Source organism: Callithrix jacchus, chromosome 1 (assembly GCF_049354715.1).
Source record: "Callithrix jacchus isolate 240 chromosome 1, calJac240_pri, whole genome shotgun sequence".
Classification (NCBI taxonomy): Eukaryota; Metazoa; Chordata; class Mammalia; order Primates; family Cebidae; genus Callithrix; species Callithrix jacchus.
The window spans coordinates 184816664-184838217 of record NC_133502.1 but is presented as its reverse complement, the minus strand read 5'-3'; the positions used below and the strand labels follow the sequence as shown (position 1 = coordinate 184838217).

Here is a 21554-nt window from a genome sequence, read left to right as displayed (position 1 = left end):
GGCAGCACGTGGGCGCAGAGCCCCCACCAAGCTGCCAGGGGGCGGCAGATCGCAGCGCGCCCCAGCCCGGAGGCCCAGATAGGCCGCTTCCGCCCGGTGCCCGCTTCCAAGATGGCGGGGGGGCGGGGCGGGCTGAGTCCGCGGGCGGGATGCTGCGGGCGGCGCTGGGCAGCACGCCGAGGCTGCTGTACCGCGTGCAGCCCCGGGAGTCCTGCCTGAGGCTGCTGTGGGGCCGCGGGGCCCGCACGGAGGTCGCAAGAAGGCGGCGGGCCTTGACCTGGGGCTGGCGGCGCTCAAGCTCCGAGCCTGGGCCGGGGCCCGAGGCGGTGCTGGGACGCGTGGAGGTGGCGCACTACCAGCTCGTCTACACTTGCAAGGTGGGCACACGGCGGGACGGAGCCGGGGCCAGACTCACACCTGGCCCTAGACGGCCTGCGGGGAGAAGCAGCCCGGTGCGGGGAGGTCTTCCGGGGGGGTGGGGTCAAGTCACAAGAAGGGGTGGAGCCATCCCTTGGGGTCTGGTGGGTGTGAGGCCTTCTGGGAGGGAGCGGGGTCGGACCACGAGAAGGGTTGAAGCTATCCCTGGTGCGGGGCCTTCCCAGGAGATGGTGAGGCTGGGGTGGGTGGAGCTATCACTAGGGAGAGGGGCCTTCCCTGGAGAGCGTGAGGTGGGTGGAGCTATCCCTCGAGGGGCAGGTCTTCCGGAGAGAGGGTGTGGGATGGGTGGAGCTATCTCTCAGGGGCGGGGCCTTCCCCGGAATGGGTGAGGCGGGTGGAGCTACCCCTCGAGGGGCAGGTCTTCCCGAGAGAGCGTGTGGAGTGGGTGGAGCTATTCCTCAGAGGCGGGGCCTCAGAGATTTTGAGGTGGGTGGAGCTATCCCTCGATGGGCGGGTCTTCCCGAGAGAGTGTGGGGTGGGTGGAGCTATCTCAGGGGAGGGGCCTCCCCCGGAGAAGGTGAGGTGGGTGGAGTTACCCCTCGAGGGGTGGGTCTTCCTGGGAGGGGCGTGGCGGTGCTCACAGCCTCACCAGCTGTCCTGTCCCAGCCAGATCTGTGGGACTAGGTCCTCGAAGCGCATCTCCAAGCTGGCCTATCACCAAGGCGTGGTCATTGTGACCTGTCCAGGCTGCCAGAACCACCACATAATCGCAGACAACCTTGGCTGGTTCTCGGACCTGAATGGAAAGAGGTGAGGCCTGTACCCTAGGGCTGGGCCAGGAGCCCACCCAGAAGGACCCTGGCCTCCCTCGGGGAAAGTTCCCCTAGTGTGGAGGTTTATAGATCCCACCTTGGCAATCCAGCCACCTTGTCAATACAAGACACACAGTTAAATGAGAATTTCCGATAAACCCCAGACAGCTTTTTAGTGTAAGTCTGCCCCATGTAGGGGGTACATTTTAGATGCTAAATCTTGCCTCATGGCCCTGCCTCTTTGCCTACCCTCTGCCCTCACTGCCAGCCTTGTCCCTCTCTGGTGTGGTACTTTCTTGCCCTCTGCCATCTTGGGATGGCTGGGCCATAGCGAGGCTTGGGGTGTGGGCCCTGGCTGCTGGGAGAGCAGTGGAGGTGGTGTAGGGAGCCTGGTCCGGGTCTTGCCTGGCCACCACCTGGCTGGGAGGTCTTAGGCAGTACCCTTTGCCCTCTGAGCTCCACGTTCCCATCTGAGGACAGGACAGTAACAGCAGCAGCAGGTCTGAGACCAGCATGCCAGGTGCTTGGTGGTGCCTGGCCCTTGGGGCTGGGGCTGTCCTCCCATCAGACCCAGGGCTATGTAGACTTCCCTCTGGCACATAGAAGGTGGGACTGGTTTCCTGAGGCAGCGCTTACCAGCTGAGACACAGGGCTGGAGGGGGTGCACAGGCCAGCGTCTGAAGTGCCCCTGTGGCCTGATGCCACAGGAGTGCTGGGCATGGCGCTCACAGCTCCAGCCTGGCCATGGGGTGCCCTGAGGGGACTGAAGTGCAGGGTAGGGGTAGGGGGACCTGAAGAGCCACATTGCCTCCCTGCCTCTCAGAAATATTGAAGAGATCCTGGCGGCCAGAGGTGAGCAGGTGCACCGTGTGGCTGGCGAGGGAGCCCTGGAACTGGTTCTGGAGGCTGCAGGGGCCTCCACATCCACTGCTGCTCCAGAATCGGGTGAGGACGAGGATCCCACCCGCCCTGGCAAGACGGAGCCGAGCTGACCCCTTCGCTCCCGGGTAGTGTGGAACTTCTGCCTTCCAGAAGGATATTTTGGTCCTGGGCCTCTCCGGACTTGGCCTGTTTTCTATCAATAAACAAACATCCCTTCCGGGTGCTGGGGCCTGAGGCCCCGGTGGCGTTTCTTTTTCTGGAGTTAGAAGGACTGCTCTGAATCCCTGGTGCTGCTGGGTGGGACATTGGAGCCGCAGGACCCTGGGCCTCACCCTGGTTTCTCCTACTCGGAGCCACCTTGCATGGGCCCACAAGGGCCATGGGTGTGTGGAGAGGGGGCTGGATGCAGAGTCAGACCCCCTCCTGGCTGTTGCTGCGTGGCTTTGGGCAGGTCACCACCCCTGTGAGCCTCAGCCTTCCCCTGCAAGCCCCTCGCCATCCCCTTGGACAGTGCTGCTAATCCATACTTCTGTGAGCCAGTGCAGACCTGAGCCCTAGCCCACACAGGACTAGCAGCTGTGATGGCCGAGGGTCAGGAGCTCCAGGCCCCTCCAGGGGAGCCAGCTGGGCCTCCCTCCCTTGGTGGGCAGTGTGCCCCCAGGGCCTCTGAGGCTTGTGGGGTTTGTCTCCAGCCTTGTTTGACTGCCTGCAGATGTCTCTGTGTTTATGAAAACGAGTGAGCAAACGCAGGGGCCTGTTTATTTGCAGAAATGTTCCATGCTTTGTGACCTTCAGCATTAATCACCCACCACACTATGGCAGGGAAGAGACGGGATGGGGTGCCGTGGGAGGTGGAGGAGGACAGCGCGACAGGGACCCAGTGCGGCCCCTCCCAGTGGGACCTGGCTGGGATTGCCAGCTCACAGCCAGCCGTGGGAGGCCAGGGCGCGGCCACATTGTCCCCAGTGAGCTTGTAGCATGGGATTTGCCTCGATCACCTGTCCTGTCAGCCAACAACCCTCTGTTACTCCCTCCTGGAGCCTCTGTGCCATATGTGGAAACTATCTTCCTCCGGGCTGAGCCCCCGCTCCCTGGCCTGCTCCTCCATAGAGGCACTGGAAGTGCAGGGGCCAGTAGGGCTGGGCTTGGCCTGGCTGCCTCACTGCCTCCAGAGGGCCTGGACCAGCATGTCTGGAGGTCCAGGGAGCTGTTCAGACCTGGAAGTGCAGAACTGGACGGAGGAGAGCTGCTCAGGCCAATCGTCCTCTTACAGATGGGAGATGGAGGCCGGGAGTTGGGAGGTAGACGTTACCATGTCTTTTTGTGTCTGATGCCGGCACCTCTGGGCCCAGGCTGGCCCTGGAAGGACACCCCTTCCAAGGCTGGCACATTCCTAGGGAGTAAAGTTCTATTCCACCCCTGAGCCAGATGTGTCCCACCAGCTCCTGCCTGAGGTACCCTGGAGCCCGCCATGTCCCTCTGCCCTTCCCTCCCCGAGCCCCACTCCCATAGCCAGGTTTCTGCCAGGGGGTTTGCCATCCTAATCTCCCCTATCTGCACCCGCCAACCCTCTGGGACATCCCTGCCTACCAGGGACGGCTGCTGGCCCAGGCATCTGTTGCTACGGCATGCCTCTCCAAGAAGGCTCCCCAGCCGCACCTTCAGAGGCTGTCCCAGGTGCCAGCCAGCCAGCAGCGTGGGGGCATGGCCACACCTCCCTGGCTGTGAGTGGTCCCAGGCCCTGCGAGGTTACATGGACCCTGTGTGCCTGGGCCACTGCCCACAGCTGGCTGGGACTCCAGACCTGGAGTACTTGTCCATTCTGGTTCCCAAAGCCCCTTCAGGGGTGAGGTGGCAATGGAGTCAACCAGCACACACGGGCTGTGGCTGCCAACCTGGCCACATGGGCTGAGTCGAGTGGGAGCCCGATTGCTCAGCTCGGCTGTGTGTCCCCTGATGGGGCCCCGTGGGGGTGCTGCCTGCCACAGGCATCGCCCAGACAAGCCCTGAGACTGCCCATCTGCCTCCAGCTCCTCCATTGCACCTCAGAGCCCAGACCCTGAGCCCAACCAGGTCAGGTCAGACTCTAGGGAAGGACCTCCCTCCCCTAATTGCAGGTGGGTGGCAGCAGTGGGGCTAACGGGGGAGGGGGAGAGGGGAGGGCTGCTGGAAGGCCACCCCCAGCAGCTCAGAGCATGTTCTGTCTCCCTAGGGGCCGGGGGCGTGAGGAGGCAGGTGCAGGGGTCAGTGGTGACAGCTAACAGCCACTTCACCCCTCTGCGCCCCAGCTGCCCCATGGGTTAAATGCAGTGGGAACTCCATTTTTTTTTTTTTTTTTTTTTTGAGATGGTGTCTGTCTCCAGGCTGGAGTGCAGTGGTGTGATCTCGGCTCCTGACAACCTCCACCTCCCGGGTTCAAGCAGTTCTCCTGCCCCAGCCTCCCGAGTAGCTGGGACCACCACGCCTGGCTAATTTGGGAGCTCCATCTCTCTGAGGTCTCCGGAGCCCAGACAGTGGTGTCTGTGGACACTGTGCTCAGTGCAGCCTCTTTACCTGGGCCAGGCCACCCTGGCACTAAGCCCACATGGGCCACACTCACTTGGCCAACTTTATTTTTCAGGAAAAAACAGAAAAACAAATGTACCTTTTGGGTTGGAAAGGACCCATTGACAACGTGGCACAGACATGTGAGCAATAAATATGCATGTACATTCAAGTATGCAAGTGCCATATCCGGGAGACCCTGTGTTTGGGCATCTGTCCCTGCCCTCGGGTGTGGCCCTGCCCCTCCAGAAGTGGGTCACCTCGTCAGTCCCAGGACTCCTCTCCACACCGGCCTGAGAGCGGGGCCTGGAGGCACCCTCCTGGATGGAACTGCCAGCCCTGGGGGGTGTGGGGCCATGGTAGGGCCTGAGGCACTCTTGGGAGGTGCCAAGGCTGGGCATGGACAGGATCAGGCGACCTCAGGCCCATCTCAGGCTCTGGCAGTTCCTTCAGGTCGCAGGGTCTCAAGCTTGGTGACCTGTGGGCCCCTCCCCATGGGGAGACAGCAGTGATGTCATCTCCCCCAGCTGGTGGGAGGAGGGGGTTCTCATCTGGGGTTCTGTAGGGTTGAGCTGAGTGAAGCCTCCCCAGCTTCCATTGACCCCCCACTCGGGTGAGAGTTACAGAGCCTGGTGCTGCCTCCCACCCTCACTGGGCACTGTTCCCGTTGCCAGCTAGCATCCCTAGGGTCAAACCCTGCCCTTCTTCCTAGCTGGGGGTTTTGGAAGGCCACTGTTCATGGCCGGCTGTTTCCTCTGCTCTAGAGACAGGCCCAACCCCCGTCAAGGCCCTGGCAGGGTACTGGGACTTGGGTGGGGAGACCCTCAGGGCTGCTGCTGCAGCCTGGTCTGCCATGACTGGTCTGGGGGGGCCTTCTGTGGTCTCTGACCTCTTCCTCCTCCAGCTGGGGCAGGAGTGGGGAGACAGGCTTGGAGGGAGCCCTGCCTGGGGACAAAGCCAGAGGGGAGGAGCATGCCTGCCATAGGGCCGTCCAAGGGTCAGCTTTGGGGGGACAGAACACGGTGACCCTGAAGAGGCTCAGAGACACCTTTGGGGAGGGTGGGGGAGACACCAGGGCTTCACGTTTGGCAGGGCAGGGCAGAGTGGGAAGGGCTTGGGGAAGAGGGTGGGGGAGTCTGCACAGCACCGGGTTGGGGCTGATATGCCAAAGGCCCTGTTTGGCGTGTGGCGGGGGCAGGGGAGGAAGCCAAGAGCCATGGGGTCCCAGCCCAAGATGGAAGCACGCCCTCCCTCCATGGGCAGCTTGGCCTGAGCCTGCCACCCTGGGTCAGGGAGGCCATGGGGCTGCATGCCCAGTGCCTGTCCTCGGCGATGGCCTCTGGAGGTCATGGCTGTGACTGTGAGCCCAGCATCCGGAAGTGGGGACAGGGTGGGCCTGGCGGTGGGCACAGGGCCTTAGCTGGTACCGGGCTGGCACTGCTGCTGGGGCTCGGGCAGGTCACCTGCCGCCTGCTCCAGGCCCCCCGCGAGGTCCACCCGCTGCTCGTCCATGCGCTTGGCCTGCACCCTCTGGATGAGGCTGAAGAAGTCCTCGTCAGGCATGGTGGGGCCCCGGGGCAGCACGTCGGGTGGTGGGCAGCGCTGGTCATCGATCCTGGAGGACTGGGTGGACACGTGCAGTTGGCAGCCTCACCCTCCCCAGGCCTGGTGGTCCGGGGGCTGGTGGACAATGGCGGTTCTGGAGGGCCGGCGTGCACTGCTCACAGGCCTGTTCTGGGCCTCCCCGTGTCCACCCAGGAAATTGGCTCCAGGGCCTGCCTCATGCTGGGGTCTTGTGCTGGGAGCCCGGACTCTGAGGCAGCTTCTGGAGGCCTCTCTCTCCCCGACCCCCAGGAGCCCAGGGCAGGCCCACCCAGAAAAGCAGGTCCAATGGTTCCCATTGGGCGTGGGTGTGCCAGGCCCAGGAGACAGTGACCAGGGCAGCGTTGGAGGCTGCCCAGCCCTGGAAGCTGGCATAGCCTGGGGCTGACCCGGCAGGCCTGGGGTCTCAGCTCCCAGAGCCCGAAGCATGGGACTCCCCAGGATTCCCCCTTAGGTTAGGTGGCCGACCCCATGGGCCTCGCCTGCTCCAGCGTGAAGGCCAGGGGGCCAAGGGGGCGTCTGGGCTTCTCTGAAGGACCTGGAGCAGGAGGGTCGGGAGCTGGCGCAGGCATGCGTGCGAACGGGGGGCTCTGGGCCTCTTGGGTGGGGCTGGTTTGGAGGTGGCTGGTCGGACGCCTTGCCCTGGGCCACGGCTTCCTCTCTGCTGTGGGGAGGACAGCAGACCTGGAAACTTGCTGGCTTGGTGCGTGGGTGGGCCAAGCTGCCTCCACCCCCAGCTTGCTCCTGAGTCTATGGGCCCTGAAACCCTTCCCAGCAGTGGCTGCATCCCCGCAGGGACGGCAAGCCCCCAGAGTTTGCGGCCCTGGTTGGGACAGCTTAGCTCAGCAGTCCCCAGTCCGGCCGCCCTACCTGGCTCCCCCTACACAGGTGGGGAGGGCACCCCCGGTGTGGCTGCCGGACTGGAGCCGCAGCCCTGGCTCTGCCCTCTGTGGCTGGACCTTCTGCCCCTGCTGTCCACTGCATGGGTCCCTGGATGGTCCCTGCCTTTGTCCTGACGGCCAGCCGGCAGCCCTGGGTCCCCCTGCCCTCCCCACTCTCGGGGTGTTTTCCCTGCTGGGTGTGGAGGCTGTGGAGGGATGGTGGGGAATACTGAGGCCACCAGATGCAGGACCTGTGACCACCCCAGTCCCCACTGAGTTCCTGTGCAGCAGGGGGGTGGCCCAGCCTGGGGGTGTCCTGGGGTTGCCTTCTGTGGGGATCTCTGGTCTCCCCAGCAGCCTGGGGCTCCCAGGAGTAGGGTTCCAGGGTCAGGCACCCCTGGTCATCTGGTGATACTAGCTGAGTCCCCCACACCTGGCCTGGGATGGAGGAACCTCACTCCCCAGGACCCATTTGCTGCCTCCACCATGGATGGCAAAGGGGCCATGAGCCAAGCCCGCCCCAGCCGCAGCCCACCTGGTACTTGATGAGCATGTTGAAGAAGTCATCCTCTGGCTCCTGGGGCTCGCCGTGGCCTCGGAGGTGCCCCGCATTGCTGTGGGTAATTCGCAGTCCCGGCAGGCTGCCCACACTGGCCCGCTGGTCGTCCAGTCTGCGGCTCTGGGAGCTAGCGATGAGGTCGAAGAATTCCTCGGTCTGGGGTGAGGCAGTCATCGAGGTCTGAGCTGTGGGGGTGGAGGGTGAGGCCTGGAACCCAGTGTGGGTCAGGTCTGGGGCTCGGGCTGTGGCCACAGTAAGCGCTGACCTCTGAGCCCAGCTCATCTCATGGTGCTCTGGGGCCCACGGCTCCCGGGGGAGTCTCCGCCGCCTGGCTTAGGCGGCTCTCAGCTGCTGCCCCTGCTTTGGCTCCCACGCCCACCTCCAGGGCTTTCAGGGGGTGACAGGAGGAGAATGCGGCTTCCCACAACTGCTCCAAGGCCGCTCATGAGCCCTGACAGCGTTTTCTGGAGGGCGGGCTGATTACACACTTCCTGGGATGCCGCTCTTTGGAGGCTGGGAGGGTGCACCCTATGACGGGTGCTCTGCAGCTGGCCTGCTGGTCTGTCCCCTGAAAGCTCCTCCCTGGAAGCAGGATGGGAGCCCTGGTCCTGGCCCCTGCAGATGAGCCCAAGGGGAGGGCCCAGCTGAGCAGGACACTCACCGATCCTGTCCTCCAGGGTGGGGGCGGCCGTGGCCTCGGCAGCCCCAGCCTGGCCGTCTTCCAGGGGACAACGCTGGTCATCCATGCGGCTGCTCTGGAACTTGGTCAGCAGGTCAAAGAAGCACTCCTCGTCAGAGGACGGGACCCTCGGGATGCTCTGGGGAGGCAGTGGGGTCACTGTGGCCAAAGTCCCACAGCACCCCCCTGCACAAGACTGGGGCTGCTTGCCAGGGCCACACACTTCTGAGACCCTGGCCAAGGTCGGGACCCGCACCTGCCCCCTGCCGGCTATCCCTCCCCACTGCTGACTATCCCTCCCCAGGACGTGCCACCCCCTGGCACCTGCTGACTCCCCTAGACTTCTCCCTTCCTGTGGCTGCCAGCTCGGTCCAGGCCTCTGTTGTCACCTGCCCACCCTCCCCAGACATCCTGGAAGCCTCCCTCACCTCCTGCGCTGTGCCTGCCACGCCCTCTGTCGGCCCTACCACCAGCTCCCTGCGTCCCTGCCGCACTTAGCCCTCACCAGTGTCTGCTGCATGAATGAACATGGAAGGAATGGACGCCGCCCTGGCCTCAGTCTACACATCCAAACAACGGAGGCTGGAGGGTGTGTCTCCTGTGGCCACCTGAGGGGCTCAGCCGAAGCAGGTTCACCCCGTGACCCAGCCTCAGGGGGCCTGGTCGGGACCCCGGGGCTGAGGGGTGGCTATGATGGTTCCAAAGCCCCATCCACCTGCCCACCAGTGCTGGCACACACTGCCCGGCCCAGCCTGTCCATCTTCCAGGCCCGCTCAGTGCTGGGCTCGCAGCTGAACGAAGTTATCAAAAGACACGATGTGGGCAGAGATGCTGCCTCCTGGGTGCCCCACGCTGCCTGGAACTCCTGACAGCTGACCCCCAGCCCAGGAGACAGGGCACAGGAGAGTGAGGTCCAGAGATGCATGTGACCTATCCAAGGTCACACTGGAGCAAAAAAGACCCCTGAGCTGAGCCATGGGCCCGTGGGCAGCCCTGTTTTAGGAGAGACCCCACAGGGCTCCAGGCTCTGGAGTCACTCCCCAGCTGTCACGGTTGCTCCTGTCCCTGAGGCAGAGCTGGGAGGGGGAGTTCTAGCACCCCCTTCTCTCTCCTTCGGCCTGGCTCAAGCCTGTAGCAACACCCCCACTGCCCCCATTCCCCAGCCAGGAGGGTGGGGAGAACTGCCCCAGGCTGCGGGGAGGGCCGCAGGCACAGGGCCGGGGCTCCGGGAGCTGCAGGTCCAGGCAGAGGGTGGCAGTGGGGGAGCCACACAGGTAACTCCCAGGGAGGATGTGGCCTCCTGGTCTAAAAGGGACTGGCTTCCCGGCTGTGGTGACCTTGGATACAGCTGCATCTGGCCCAAGCTCCGCTTCCCCCGGTGACGTGGGGCCCAGTGAACTGAGCAAGGGCCCTCCTGGGAAAGGCAGGACCCATCAGGGGCCATGTCCCAGGCGCCATGGCAGAGCCCCTCCCAGGGTCCCATGCCAGGCAGCCCTTCCCTTCCCTGAGGCCATGCATCCCTCACGTGGGCAGGGGTTCAAGACCATAGGTGCAAAACCTCGGCTGGTATGGGGAGAAGCTCCAGAGAGTTTTGAGCCCCTGAGGAGCAGGACCCTGGGCCCCAAGGCCAGCTGCCCCTGCATTTAGGTCCCAGTAGAACATGTCCAGGGGGACTTGGGGTCCCACCTCCCTGCTCTAGACTCTCCCTTGTCCAAAGCCCTGGCTCCCTCCTTCCTGAAGCTCTCAGAGTTCTTTCTCAAGTCTGACTCCAGTCTCTCTTGCTTTAGTGCAAGCCCAGTTTCTCCCACGGAGGGAAACATTCCCTGACCAGGTCCACTCCACTCGGCTTCACGGAGGATGTGTGCTCCTCGAGCCTCCACCTGTCAGGAACCCAGGTACCCTAGACTTACGCAGATCACAGGCTCTCTCCACAGCAGCAGGAGCCATGCTGGGTGCTTGACCACACAGAGCCCAGGTGGGACCCAGGGTGCCCAGGGCCACCACTGCCCTGCCCAAAGTGCCAACTGCAGCCCCGAGGCTGGGATGCCTGAGGCTTAAATAGGATCCTGGGCGAGGCTCAGCCCTCCTAGTACTGCCCCTCTCACTTGAGCGCATGCACACACTCGGGCTCACACACACACCCACGCACATGCAGGCTCACACACGCGCTCACACACACAAGCTCCTGAGAGTGTTTACTCCCCAGAGAGTGCAGCAGCGAGCCTCCCCCCACGCCTGTGGGCAGACATGCTGGAAGGCTGTGTGGGCGGACAGCCTGCCAAAGAGCCCTTTTTCCGATGACACCCGGGCCTCTGGGCCTCCCTCCGGAGCTAGGCCAGCTGGGGGAAGCCACCTCTTTCTTCAGCCTGACTCTGGAGACAGGTGCAGAGGAGCTAGGTGGGCTGCTGTCCTCCTCATCTGGACTCCTCTGTTTGGGCCGGCCCTTCCTGCCCCACAGCCCTTGATGGCTCCCCAGTGCCCTGGCTTGGGCCTCCCGGCCAGCTCAGCTCCAGCCTGCTGCCTGCTGCCCCTCTGTCTTGTTCCTGGCTGGACCCACACTGTCCCCAGCCTCTGAGGCCAACCCTGCCCTGCCCCCTGCCCTCCACCCCAGGATGAGTTCTCTGACCCGCAGACCACACCCAGCTGCACCTGCTTAGACCCCAAAGCCCTGAATGCGCTGGCTGCCAGGCCCCTGCACTGTCAGCACAGGGTGTGGAGGGGCAGGGGCTGGCTGGTCAACAAGAGCAATGGCACAGTGTCAGCATCAGCTGTACTTGACAGACAAGGACCTCAGCTCAGAGGTGAACACCCTCCCCTGAGGACCCCAGCAGAGGGGGCAGGGGGCCCACCCGGCCACCACTGCCCAGGGGTGTGTCCCCCACCCACCCACGCAGGCTGCCACCAGGGCGCAGACGGCCCTTACTAGGGGAGTACCCAAGGCCCTGACCTCAGGAAGGCCAGTGGGGTTCAGGTCAACAGAGAACCAGGAGGCCCTGGCACATCCTCAGAGACCCAGGGACCCGGTCTGTCTGGTGCCAGGATCTTGACTGGAGCAGCCTCCCGCTCCTTCCTTGGTGGCCCAGATATGATGGGCAGGGCTAGCTGTGGACAGGGCAGGTGCCTGGGTCCCAGTCCTGCTCCCCCCTCCAGTCCCAGAGAGGCTGGGGGCCACTGGGACCCCTGGGAAGGCCTGACCAGGTGCTCCCTGGGATGAACCCAGCCCAGAGGGTCAGGCAGTGCTAGGGTAGAATGAGGGGAGGGTAGGCTGCGCCCTGCTGGTGGGAAGGACAGGCATCCCGGCCTGGCACCCATGCCCTCTGCAGGTTGGAGCCACGGGGGAACTGTTTCAGACTCATTTCTGGTGCTTTGGACCCAGCCGCCCTGTTTGGGGGAGCTCCAGGATGACCTCTGAACCAGGACTTGGCCCATCTGTGTCCCTGAATGCCAACTGGCTCCCCTATGGCTGGAGAGGCCCCCAGACAGTGGACACCTGCCAGCAGTCAGAGGCCCGGCCTGTCCCCCATCCCCCCGCCATCCCTGAGCCTGACCCTCGTCTGTCTGTCTGTCCTGAATCCATCCCCCACACGCTTGGCAGTCAGTGCCACTGTCCCACCCCTCCCCCACTGCTGTGTGCTGCAGCAATGCAGGGGCTCCTGGCTAACCCTGAGGACTTGGGGTGGCCCCTAGGCTGCACTGCTGATGCTTGCTGGGCTCTGACCCTCTGCCCCACCAAAACCTCCAATGCAGCTCAACTCGTGACCCTGAGCCCGGGTGGGGCAGGGTGGGGTGGGGCCTCCCAGTCCCTGACCAGGAGGATCCCTGGGTGGACCCAGCCCTTGCTGTTCCCTCACCAAGGGCTCTGCAGCCATCCACAGGCCACGCAGCTGCATCCCCTCCACAAGCCCCCTGGCCATCGGTCCTGCCCTGGCCCCTGCCAGACTTGGAGAAGCCCCAGCACTGCAGCCTGGCTGGAGCTGCCGTAGCTGGTGTTTCCACTCCAGGGCCTGACCGTGGACATGGCTCGGGCGCTTCCCACCTGCCCCTTAGGTGCCCCACAGGCCCCTCTGCTCAGGGACCCCGGGATTCCCCCAGGGATTGCGGTGGCTTTGTCCACCTCTCCAGGGCCCTGCCAGGTACAGGCTTGACCTCACTGACCAGAGCCTCCAAGAGCTGCCTCAGGAAGGGGTACCCCATTGGGGCATCTGTGCGGCCTGGCTCTCACAGTGGAGGCAGCCATTCCCCTCTTTCAGGGACATGCTCCTGTGACTAGCAGATGGGTCCGGAGGATCACAACGAGGGAGGGTGGGGGCTGGGGTCAGAGAGAGAGGCCACCTGGAAACTGGGAAGAGCCAGCCCCCAACTGGTGAACAAGAGGGAAACTAAGGCCCAAAGAGAGACAGGGCTTTCCATGCGGAAGAGCCCAGGGAAGTCTCCGGGAGGCTCTTCGGTGGCCTGGGCCTGAGGCAGGTGCACCCACAATGCTAAGCCCACTGCCCTGCATGGAGCCCTACCAGGGTCCCGGGACAGCCCTGCGCCAAGTGTTCTGGGGAGGGACCCCTGCTCCTGGAGTGCCTGGCCTGGCCCCACCAGCTGGCAGTAGAGTTGGTGCCCGGTTGCCAAGCTCTCCTCTTGGCCTGGCTCTGCCGTCAGGGCACCTACTGTGCGCAGCACCTGCACCCGTACGTCGGCGCTGTCCAGCGGGGAGTGGCTGCCCTCCTGTGGCCTCCTCTCAGCGTCAGCGCCTTCCTGGTACCTCCTGCTCCTCACAGGGATGGGGAGCGAGTCCCTGCTGGGCCCCCGCCAGTCCCCCGAGTGCTGGCTGTCTCCATTCTGCTCCTGGGGAGGGGTAAGGCTGTGGGTTTCCTGGGCAACTATGAACCCATGTCCCCTCCCAGGACCCTGAAGGGAAGGCCAGACTGCCTCCACTTCATGGACACACATAGTAGGTGCTCAGTCTGCAGGGAAGCGGAGAGGCCTGGGGCTGTGGGCCCTTGGCTGGAGCCGGGAGAGGCTGGGGGGTGGTGTCTGAGGGCCAGAGGCCTCCACCGAATTTCAGCTGGCTTACACCAGCAATGACAGTGACCGAAGGCATCCTCCGGCCTTGTCCCCACAGCAGAGCCCCGACGGCCATCCACAACTGACCACATGCCACACCAGAGAAAACAGAGGCTCAGAGAGGTCAGGCTGCTGCCCCAGGCCACACAGCACCCGCCACTGGCAGGCACAGAGCCAGCCGGGCAGCCCCTGAATCTGTCCATGTGGGTTTTCTGAACCCCAGCTGGCATCTGCACCAGGAGCAGCTGTCCCCACTTTGGGTACAGAGTCCAAGAGGGCAGAGAGCAGGCAGAAGTGGGTGTTCCTGTGTGTGGACTCTGGGGGATGCAGTCACTTAGAGGCTAGGTGGGGCATGGGGGCCCAAAATGTGTGAGGACCACGCCTCACCTGGGGCACAGCTGGCCAGAGGCTGAGGGACGTGGGGAAGCAGGTGGCAGATGGGCCCTTGCAGGGCCTCAGGCCGAGGAGGGCACATTTGTCTCCCAGCAGACAGGGGCTGATGTGGGTGGCGGTAGTTTGGCCTCATTAACCCCGATGCCCATGCTCTGGCTGCGGCTGTGCTAACATCAGTCCCCTGTGTCCCCAGCTCACCCTCTCCAGGGGGAGTCTCAGCAGGTCCCAGGGCTCCGTGCTCAGCCTCTGCATCCTCTTGGGTCTGGCCCCTGAAGACAGAGGGGCCCAGTCAGTCCAGGGCCACCCTGGCACCTCGCATCGGCTGGGCCAAGCCAGGGTCTTTGGGGGGCCAAGGACCAGCCTAGCCATGGCTTTCTGACCGCCAGCCCTGCCCGTGGAGGCAAACACCATGTCCAAGTGTCCTCTGCATCCCCCCACTGTACTGTCAGAGCCAGACAAGCCAGCCAGAGGGGGACAGACATCGAGATGGGGTGCACCCAGGGTAGGTCAGGTAAGGTCTGGCTTTGCACCCCCTCCCGTCCTGGCTCTGGACAGGGCTGTCCCCTGTGACGCATGGGGCCTCCCCCCGTAAGCACCTGCTGTTCCCTCTGCCTAACATCCTCCCTGTGGACCTTGGCCACCCCTGTGAGGCCACCCGATCCCCCCTCCTAAGGGTGAGTCATGTTGTGCTCCGGAGGCAGGTGGGGTGGGCCTCTGGGTGTTCCCAGCTCACCAAGGCCAATCCAGGCCAGGGTGGGGGAGACAAAGGCCTCAGATGACTCCCCCAGACCACCTCTGCCGTGGGGCCTTTCCCTGGCTCCTGTCCATCCCTCCTGGCCCTGCACTCACCCTTCTGGCTGTGTGTCCACCCAAGGGACCCCTATCTTCTCTGCCACAGTGGGGTGGGGAGGCACAGCCATCTGACCCAACACTGGCCAGCTTTGGACTCAGTGGAGCCCCCAGTTCCTGTCCTGGAGCCCTCGGACAACCCCACAGCCAGACCCACCTCCAAGCCCGTCCCGGCACGGCCCTGGCAGAGGCAAGTGCTCAGCCTTGAGGGGCCTGACAGGATTTGGGAGTTTGGGAGAGTGGATCCTACCTCAGCCCGGCTGCTCCCTGAGCACTTGCAGGGGCCCAGGTCCACGGAAGAACAGACCTGGCAGACCAGAAATGAGGTGGCAAACAGAAAACAGGGGTGGAATCCAGGATGTGGGGAACAATCCCAACCAGGTAAGATGCCTCCTTGAGGAAGCCTGAAGTCCTGTGGGAGGGGCCTGAAATCCTGTGGGAGGGGCTTGGTGGCTTGTGGGAGGGGCTTGATGACATGGCTGGGAGCCAGGGTCTTTGGGCACTTCTCTGAGATGGAATGGGTGGGAATGTGGCCGCTATGGAAAAGGCAGCAGAACATTCCAGGCAAATGAGATGATGGCAGAACGAAGCTGACACTGAGGACCCTGTCTCTGCTGTCTCTACTCATGGCACATCTCCAGGAAGCCTCTTGCAGCCGGGAAGACCCTGGCTCTCTTCCCCTCCTGCCCACAGCCCCCAACCCCCCATGCCCACCCTTACCCAGTCTTCCTAGGAACCAAGCATCCCTCCACCCACAGGCACATGGGACATGAGCTGTACCCCACACACAGTGAGTGTGTGTCTGAGGGCGGGGACAGAGCCAGCCCTAGCATCAGTGGGTGCTGTGAGAATCCCATCCTGGCACCTCCAGATCAGCAGACTTGGCCCCATTACTATGCCTTGGAGCTCAGTGCCCTCCTCATCAGACTGGGCCGGCAGGGCTGGGCTGGGCAATTCCCCTCTGCTGTCATCCCCCCAGGGGCTCGGGTCCTAAATCGAAGCTGCTTGGTGGCCGCCTGTACCAGGCAGATGTAGGGGGGCAGGCCCTGACACCTACCTACCCTATCCAGGTCCCACTGCATCAGAGAGCACAGCCACCAGGGCTGGAGCACTCATCACAGCAGCATAAATGTCCAGGCAGGGCGCTGGGGCCTCAGCTGCACCCAGACCCCACGTTAGTCCTGGGTTCTGGGCCCGCCAGGGAACACAGTGTCCATAAAGGGAGGCAGCCGGCCCAGGTGGGCAGTCTCTCAGCCACTTCCAGCACCTGGCCCCACACACAGCCCCTCCCAGCCTCACTCACACCCCTGGGTCACTCAGCCAGCATCCCCTGCCCCTGGGCTCATCAGCACCCTGATTTAAATATGAGCCTGGCCCTGACCACGAGGGAGGGAGGAAATGCGCCAATGCCAGGGTCTCTGAGGGTCCCCCTTATAGGCCATGCTGCAGGCGAGTACAGGCCAGGGCTTGCTGGGGGGCCACTGTCTGAGCATCGTGCCTCCACCTCCCACGAGGAAGGGGGTCCTGCCCCACCCAGTGAACGGCAGTGATGAGGGTGTGTTGGGGGCTTCAGATGGCCAAGAAGGCACCTGGCGGGAGCCCCTGGCCTGGCCTGGCTGTTAGCACCCCTTCCCGAGCCTGTCCATGTGACCCGTTTAAAAGGTGAGCTTCCTAAACATGGCTGGGGGGAAGTGGACAGGAGCAGAGGGAGCCAAGGACTTGGGGCTCCAGGCTGGTCCTCTGCCTCCAGCTTGCTGGCTCCAGACCAGCCCACAGCGAATGTCTAGGGCTTCCTGAGAGCCGGGCAGGGATTCCAAATGTGGGCTGTGCGCTTCCCTGTCCCAGCTCTGAGGACACACCCTGGGCTGCTCTCCAGTGGCCTGGGATGGAAGCGTCTGGAGCCAGAGGCACACCTGGGGCTATCAGGGGCCTGAGCAGAAGGACGCCAGGACCTGAGGCTGTCCACTTCTCCTCCCACTCCCAACACCAACACCCCGGGCAGGGCTCCCATCCCCACCCTGTGGCCACAGTGGTCTGTGGGACTGGGGTTTGCTCCAGCACATTCAGGCTCGGCCGGGCACTGAGGTGGGGCTGTCCCAGCCTCGGATGGTGCAGCCTGAAAGGGATGAATGGGGCTGGAGTTGGCGTCCTGTTCTCTGAGGGGCTGCCTGCTGCCCACCCCTACCCAGATTAGCAGGGCAGCTCTGAGGATATTTCCCCACCCCATGCAGTTCGGGGCATGCTCCCACACCATGGAAATGACAGAGGGGGCACATCTGTGCCAGAGCGGGCCCTTTGGTACTTACCACACCCAGCAAGAGCCCCGCTCCGTCTCCCAGCATGCATGCCTGAGGGCCTGGCTCTCCTTCTGCCACCCCTCACTGCTGTGGGGGCCTGATTCAGTTTCCCCACTGCATCCTCCAGGTCCCGGGCCCAGCCCGGCTGCTTTTGCCAGGCCTGGCCCTCCACCAGGATGCTGCATGGATGGGCCCAGGCTGCGGCAGTGGCTGAAATGCCCTTCTGAGACACAGCCTGCGTCTGGCTCTGGGATGGGTACCCTCATGGCCAGGCATAGACGGCGGGCAGAAGGCCCGCTGCACCCGGCTCAATGCCCCCTCTGTCTGCAGAGTCGGCTGAGGTGTTGAGTCTGAGCCCCACGCCCTTGGCTGAGCTGCCCAGATGAGGTGCCCTCAGGCCTGGCCCTCTGGCTTGGCTTCCTGTCTCTCCCACCTACGAGGCAACGTTCGGAAACTTCTCCCAGCTCCGGCCCATGGCCACCTGGCACTGACCATCATGCTGTCGTCCTCATTTCTGTCCTCACCCAGCTCCAGATGTTTATGTGCCATGGCCAACGCCAGCCCACTGAGCCTCTCGCTCACCCTGTGCCTACCTGACCCCTCAGAGCAGCACCCGCCCAGCTGGCTTGGCTCAGACCTCAGCAACCCCAATTTTCAGCTGCTCCCCACAACATTCCTTCATGCCCACCTCTGGTCTGAGATCCAGGCAGTCCTCGCCTCACTGCAGAACCAGAGCCCCACCCCTCCTTGCCTCCCTGCAGCCGGATCACCTGCCCCTCACTGCCTGCTGCCCCAGCCATGTCCCTAAGTCCTCTCTCCAAGCAGGGACCGAGGAGGGGAGTGGTAAGGGCTCGCCCAGGCCTTGCTCCTCTGCTGGGTCCTGAGGATTCCACCCCACTGGACAGGGGCCTCACACAAGGGCCCGAGAGGCCTCCCTCCTTCAGCCAAGGCCCTCTCCTTGCTCCATCAGCTCCAGGTCTCCCCTGCCCCTCCACCCACTGGGCTGGCCCTGCCTCCAGGCCTTTGCACAGGCTGTTCCCGCTGCCCGGATGCTGTTCCTCCGTCTTAACTCGAGGCTCACTTCTCTCCAGTTCTACTCATTGCTGGAACATCAATGAGTAGAACATTAAAGCCCTGACTCCTCATGGGATGGTGTTAGCAGGTCCTGAGGTTTACATGAGGTCATGAGGGTGGAGCCCCTATAATGACTAGTAGCCTCAGGAGAAGCAGCATTCTTAAGCTCCCCCTTCTTCCTCTGTCTCTCTGCTATGTGAGGACACAGCAGGAAAGCACCGTCTGCCAGCCAGGACGAGGACCCTCACCAGTGCCCCAGCACCCAGCACCCCGACCCTGGCCTTGTGGGCTCCAGAGCTGTGAGGAGGCAACGTGTGCTGCTGCTGCCCTGGCCTGCGGTGCTTTGTGAGGGCAGTTGGAATGGACAGTCACGTCCCGAAGCCCACCTGGCTGCTGTAACCCACCTCCACGTTCCTATCCACACCGCCCCTGTGGGGCTTTTCTTCCTGCCACAGTCTTCCCTGTGGCTTGCTCCTGGGCTGCCCGTTCCTCACCTACCGGATGCTGGACGCGGCTCAGTGCTAGTGAGGGCCCCAGCAGTGCCTGGCACACGGCAGAGGCCTGCTGACCAAGCAGCAGGCATTTACTGTGGGCCTGATGCGTGCCGGGCCCTGTGTACCATTTTCCACGCACTGTCCCCTCTGAGCCCTCCTAGGTATGTGGACAGAGGGTGCACCCTCTGTCTCTATGGATGCCCAAGGGCCACTGGGCTGCTGGAAGGGGAGGATGGTGCTGCAACCACGCCTGCCGCGCCCGAGCATCACACCAGGGCCCGAGCGTCACACCAGGGCCCGAGCGTCGCACCAGGGCCCGAGCGTCGCACCAGGGCCCGAGCGTCGCACCAGGGCCCGAGCGTCGCACCAGGGCCCGAGCGTCGCACCAGGGCCCGAGCATAACACCAGGGCCCGAGCATAACAGGGTCATGGGCTCTCAGGCTGACTGGCCTCTTACTCCTGCCAAGCTCTGTTCCCAGCACAACTGGTGGGCCCCTTTCCCAGATGGGGACACTGAGGCACAAGTGGGTAAAGTCACTTTAGTTGACCAGGGCTGGGGCTCACAGCCTAAATCGCAGGGGACGTTATGCCAGGCACATCCTTGACCCTGAGGTCACCCACTGGGACGTTCAGGGAACTTCTTCCATGGAGGCTGGTTGTGTCCTTCCCCAGCAGCTCCTGTGTACAAAACTGCTGCTCCGAGCTCAGGATGCCCTGGGCAGGGCCCAGAGACTGTGGAACACTGTCAGCAGGGCCAAGGGCAGCCACACGCCTTGTGGGACACGCAGGGCCCAGGGGACCCACCGAGGGCAGGCAGTGGTCCTGCAGGGCTCAGGGCGGGCTTCCTCCTCCTAACATGCCAGTCATGCTGCCCGAACCAAGAATGGCAGCAGAGCCTCCATCTCCTGCCCTGCATCCCTGCTGGGATGGGGGGTGGGGCAGCCCAGGAGCAAGTGTGGGAGGCTGGGGCCTGTGCCCTCTGGCCAGGGAGGTGGGGGCTGGGAGCTATCAGGGTCTCACAGAGGCCACATACCCAGAGGAGCTGGACAGGGCCAGCAGCTGGCAGGGAGGGGCCCCCCAGTCACACTTCTGGGGCCTCTCTGCTGGGTGGGGGGCTAGCAGAGGACAGTGAGATTAACACGCTGCCTGAGCCCCGCCAAGGCTCTTTGTCCTCCAGCCGCACACAAGTCTCCCTGTATTTATCAACTTGACACCAAACCCACCGGCTTCGGCCACGCCCACCCTCCACAGCAACGCCACGCCTCAACCACGCCCCCTGGGTGAAGCCCCTCCCCCGATGACTTCCTCCTTCCCGCCCCTGCCCCGCCCACAGCCGGCTGGGCGGTGCCCTCCTGTGCCCCCAGCGCCCCCCCCATCCGCACGGCCAGGCTCTAGAGCGGCTCTGCACCCCCTTCCCTCCCGCAGCGCGCAGATCCACCCCGCGCTTCGCACCTGCCGAATGGGGAGGCTGCGTGGGTCCTTCCGTGGCGTCCCGACCCGCAGCGCCAAGTCTCCCGGCCTCAAGGCCTTGCCCCTGCCAGGCTCACCTGAGAGGGGGTCTCCCGCCCCCGCCCCCGGCCACCCAGACTCTAGGAGTGCAGCCGGCCTCCTGCAGCGGAGTCGGAGCTGCGGCCCCAGCCAGGAAGCAGGGTTGCCCTGGGTGGGGAGGAGGACCCTTCCCCAGCCCTGGGGCAGGAGGCATTGCCGGCTGGAAGGGGTCCGGCACGGAAGAGCCAGGGAGGGACAGAAGCTGCTTTGTCCCAGCGTCCTCCCACTCCGGCCCCCCTTTTCCTTGGCTCCGAGAAAGAAAACGTTAGGAGGACCTGGAGCCTTTCCAGAGCTGGGCCCAGTCCTGCCCCAGTTGCTGCTGGGGTCCTAGATGGTGGTAGTGCTTAGTCAGGGATACGGGAGGGGCACTAGAGATCTCAGCAGAGCTCCCCACCCTTAGAAAACCCAGGCTATAGGTAGATACAGGCCTGGACATCCTGGGGGGCACATTCCAACCCATTCTCCACCCACCCACTGCCATTGGTCACAGCATGCTGTCCCATAGGCTTGCTGAGAGCCCCAGAGCTCTGCTTCTTCCTCTGTCCTCAGCCTCTGTGGCGGCTGACATGCACCCCCAGTTTCCCAGTAGAGGTCATCGTCAGAAACCCACGAGCATCGTCAAAAACCAGGGGGACGGCTGGGCATGGTGGCTTGCGCCTATAATCCCAGCACTTTGGGAGGCCAAGATGGGAGGATCGCTTGAGGCTGGGAGTTTGACACCAGCCTGGGCAACATAGTGAGATCCTATCTATGTAAAAACATTTAATTATTAAAAATAAAATAAGAAAAAGAAACTGCAGAGGCCCAGTGCCATCTCCAGGACTGGCATCCCCAGCCTGGTCCTCAACAGGCCTGGGGACCCCAGGTATGTTCTGGGCAGCAGACATCCCTTCTCAGGGGCTGGGGCTCAACTCCCAGCAAACTCAAAACCCTCAGGGGTGAGGGACACAGGGGGCGGTGGCTGGCTTCCCCAGGCCTGCCCCTCATCCTCCTGCCAGCTGCCTCATGAAATCAGCCCAACAATGGCACCACCCCCATCACTTCTCAGTGTATTTACTTTACAGGGGCTGTCATGTGTCTGCAGCACTGCTGACCTGCGTGGGATACCAGCGGCCCAGGAATGAGGTTACCCCGTGGCCTCACCTTGCCTTTGGCTTTGCCTGATTACAACCCCAGGCACATGGGGCTCCCCCAGCCCAGCCCAGACCTCTAGCCTCCCAGCAGCTCTCCCGGACCCTGGTATGAGGATAGACACTCTCCCTGCACCGAGTGCTCCAGGGGCAACTGGGGGTGGGGGCCCTGGAGCGGCCAGTGGGGCAATAAGCGGCCACTTCCTGTCCTTCTGCCAGCAGCCCAGCGGCACCACTCAGGATGCGGGTGGGAGGGGCTCAGGGTAAACTTCAGGCCTGTGCTGTCCCTGAGGCCAGGAAGAACTGGCTTGCAAGGGGCATTTTCTGGCGGCTGCCCCTTCAGACATGCTGGCCATGCCTCTATCCCACCCCTCCCC

At 63.7% G+C, this 21554-nt stretch overlaps 2 protein-coding genes across 10 annotated transcripts in view; one reads left to right on the top strand and one right to left on the bottom strand.

The window, feature by feature from the left end:
* Positions 1-140: 140 nt before the first annotated feature.
* On the top strand, positions 141-4788 carry DNLZ (DNL-type zinc finger). Of its 2 annotated transcripts, XR_013520166.1 has the most exons (4): positions 141-377; positions 1049-1188; positions 2014-3373; positions 4419-4788. XR_013520166.1 is itself a non-coding variant. In XM_035263118.3 (3 exons), the coding sequence occupies exons 1-3, from the start codon at positions 150-152 to the stop codon at positions 2180-2182; spliced, it is 537 nt and encodes a 178-aa protein (XP_035119009.2). In that variant the 5' UTR covers positions 141-149; the 3' UTR covers positions 2183-4788. The 2 variants fall into 2 exon arrangements, 1 of the variants encoding a protein (XP_035119009.2); XM_035263118.3 differs by having other exon boundaries at positions 2014-4788.
* Positions 4668-21554, bottom strand: part of GPSM1 (G protein signaling modulator 1) — a 29624-nt gene continuing 12737 nt past the window's right edge. The window contains exons 1-6 of one of the 8 annotated variants that reach the window (XM_078332011.1): positions 14885-15048; positions 13984-14054; positions 13009-13173; positions 8320-8476; positions 7635-7843; positions 4668-6239 (exon numbers count right to left, since the gene is read on the bottom strand). In XM_078332011.1, the coding sequence (XP_078188137.1) occupies positions 6033-6239; positions 7635-7843; positions 8320-8476; positions 13009-13173; positions 13984-14037 (792 nt within the window). In that variant the 5' untranslated portion in view covers positions 14038-14054; positions 14885-15048 and the 3' untranslated portion in view covers positions 4668-6032. Of the gene's footprint in view, positions 6883-7634; positions 7844-8319; positions 8477-12996; positions 13174-13983; positions 14055-14884; positions 15049-21554 lie in introns of those variants that run through there. The other 7 variants (XM_035263017.3, XM_054238079.2, XM_035263037.3 and 4 more) reach the window with 7 other exon arrangements.

What these genes read in the sequence shown, in the direction of transcription:
- DNLZ (XM_035263118.3), top strand. Translation starts at nt 150, where the DNA reads ATGCTGCGGGCGGCGCTGGGCAGCACGCCGAGGCTGCTGTACCGCGTG. An exon ending in AGCTCGTCTACACTTGCAAG is followed by an intron (nt 378 to 1,048) that starts GTGGGCACACGG and finishes TGTCCCAGCCAG; the next exon opens with ATCTGTGGGACTAGGTCCTC. An exon ending in TCGGACCTGAATGGAAAGAG is followed by an intron (nt 1,189 to 2,013) that starts GTGAGGCCTGTA and finishes CCTGCCTCTCAG; the next exon opens with AAATATTGAAGAGATCCTGG.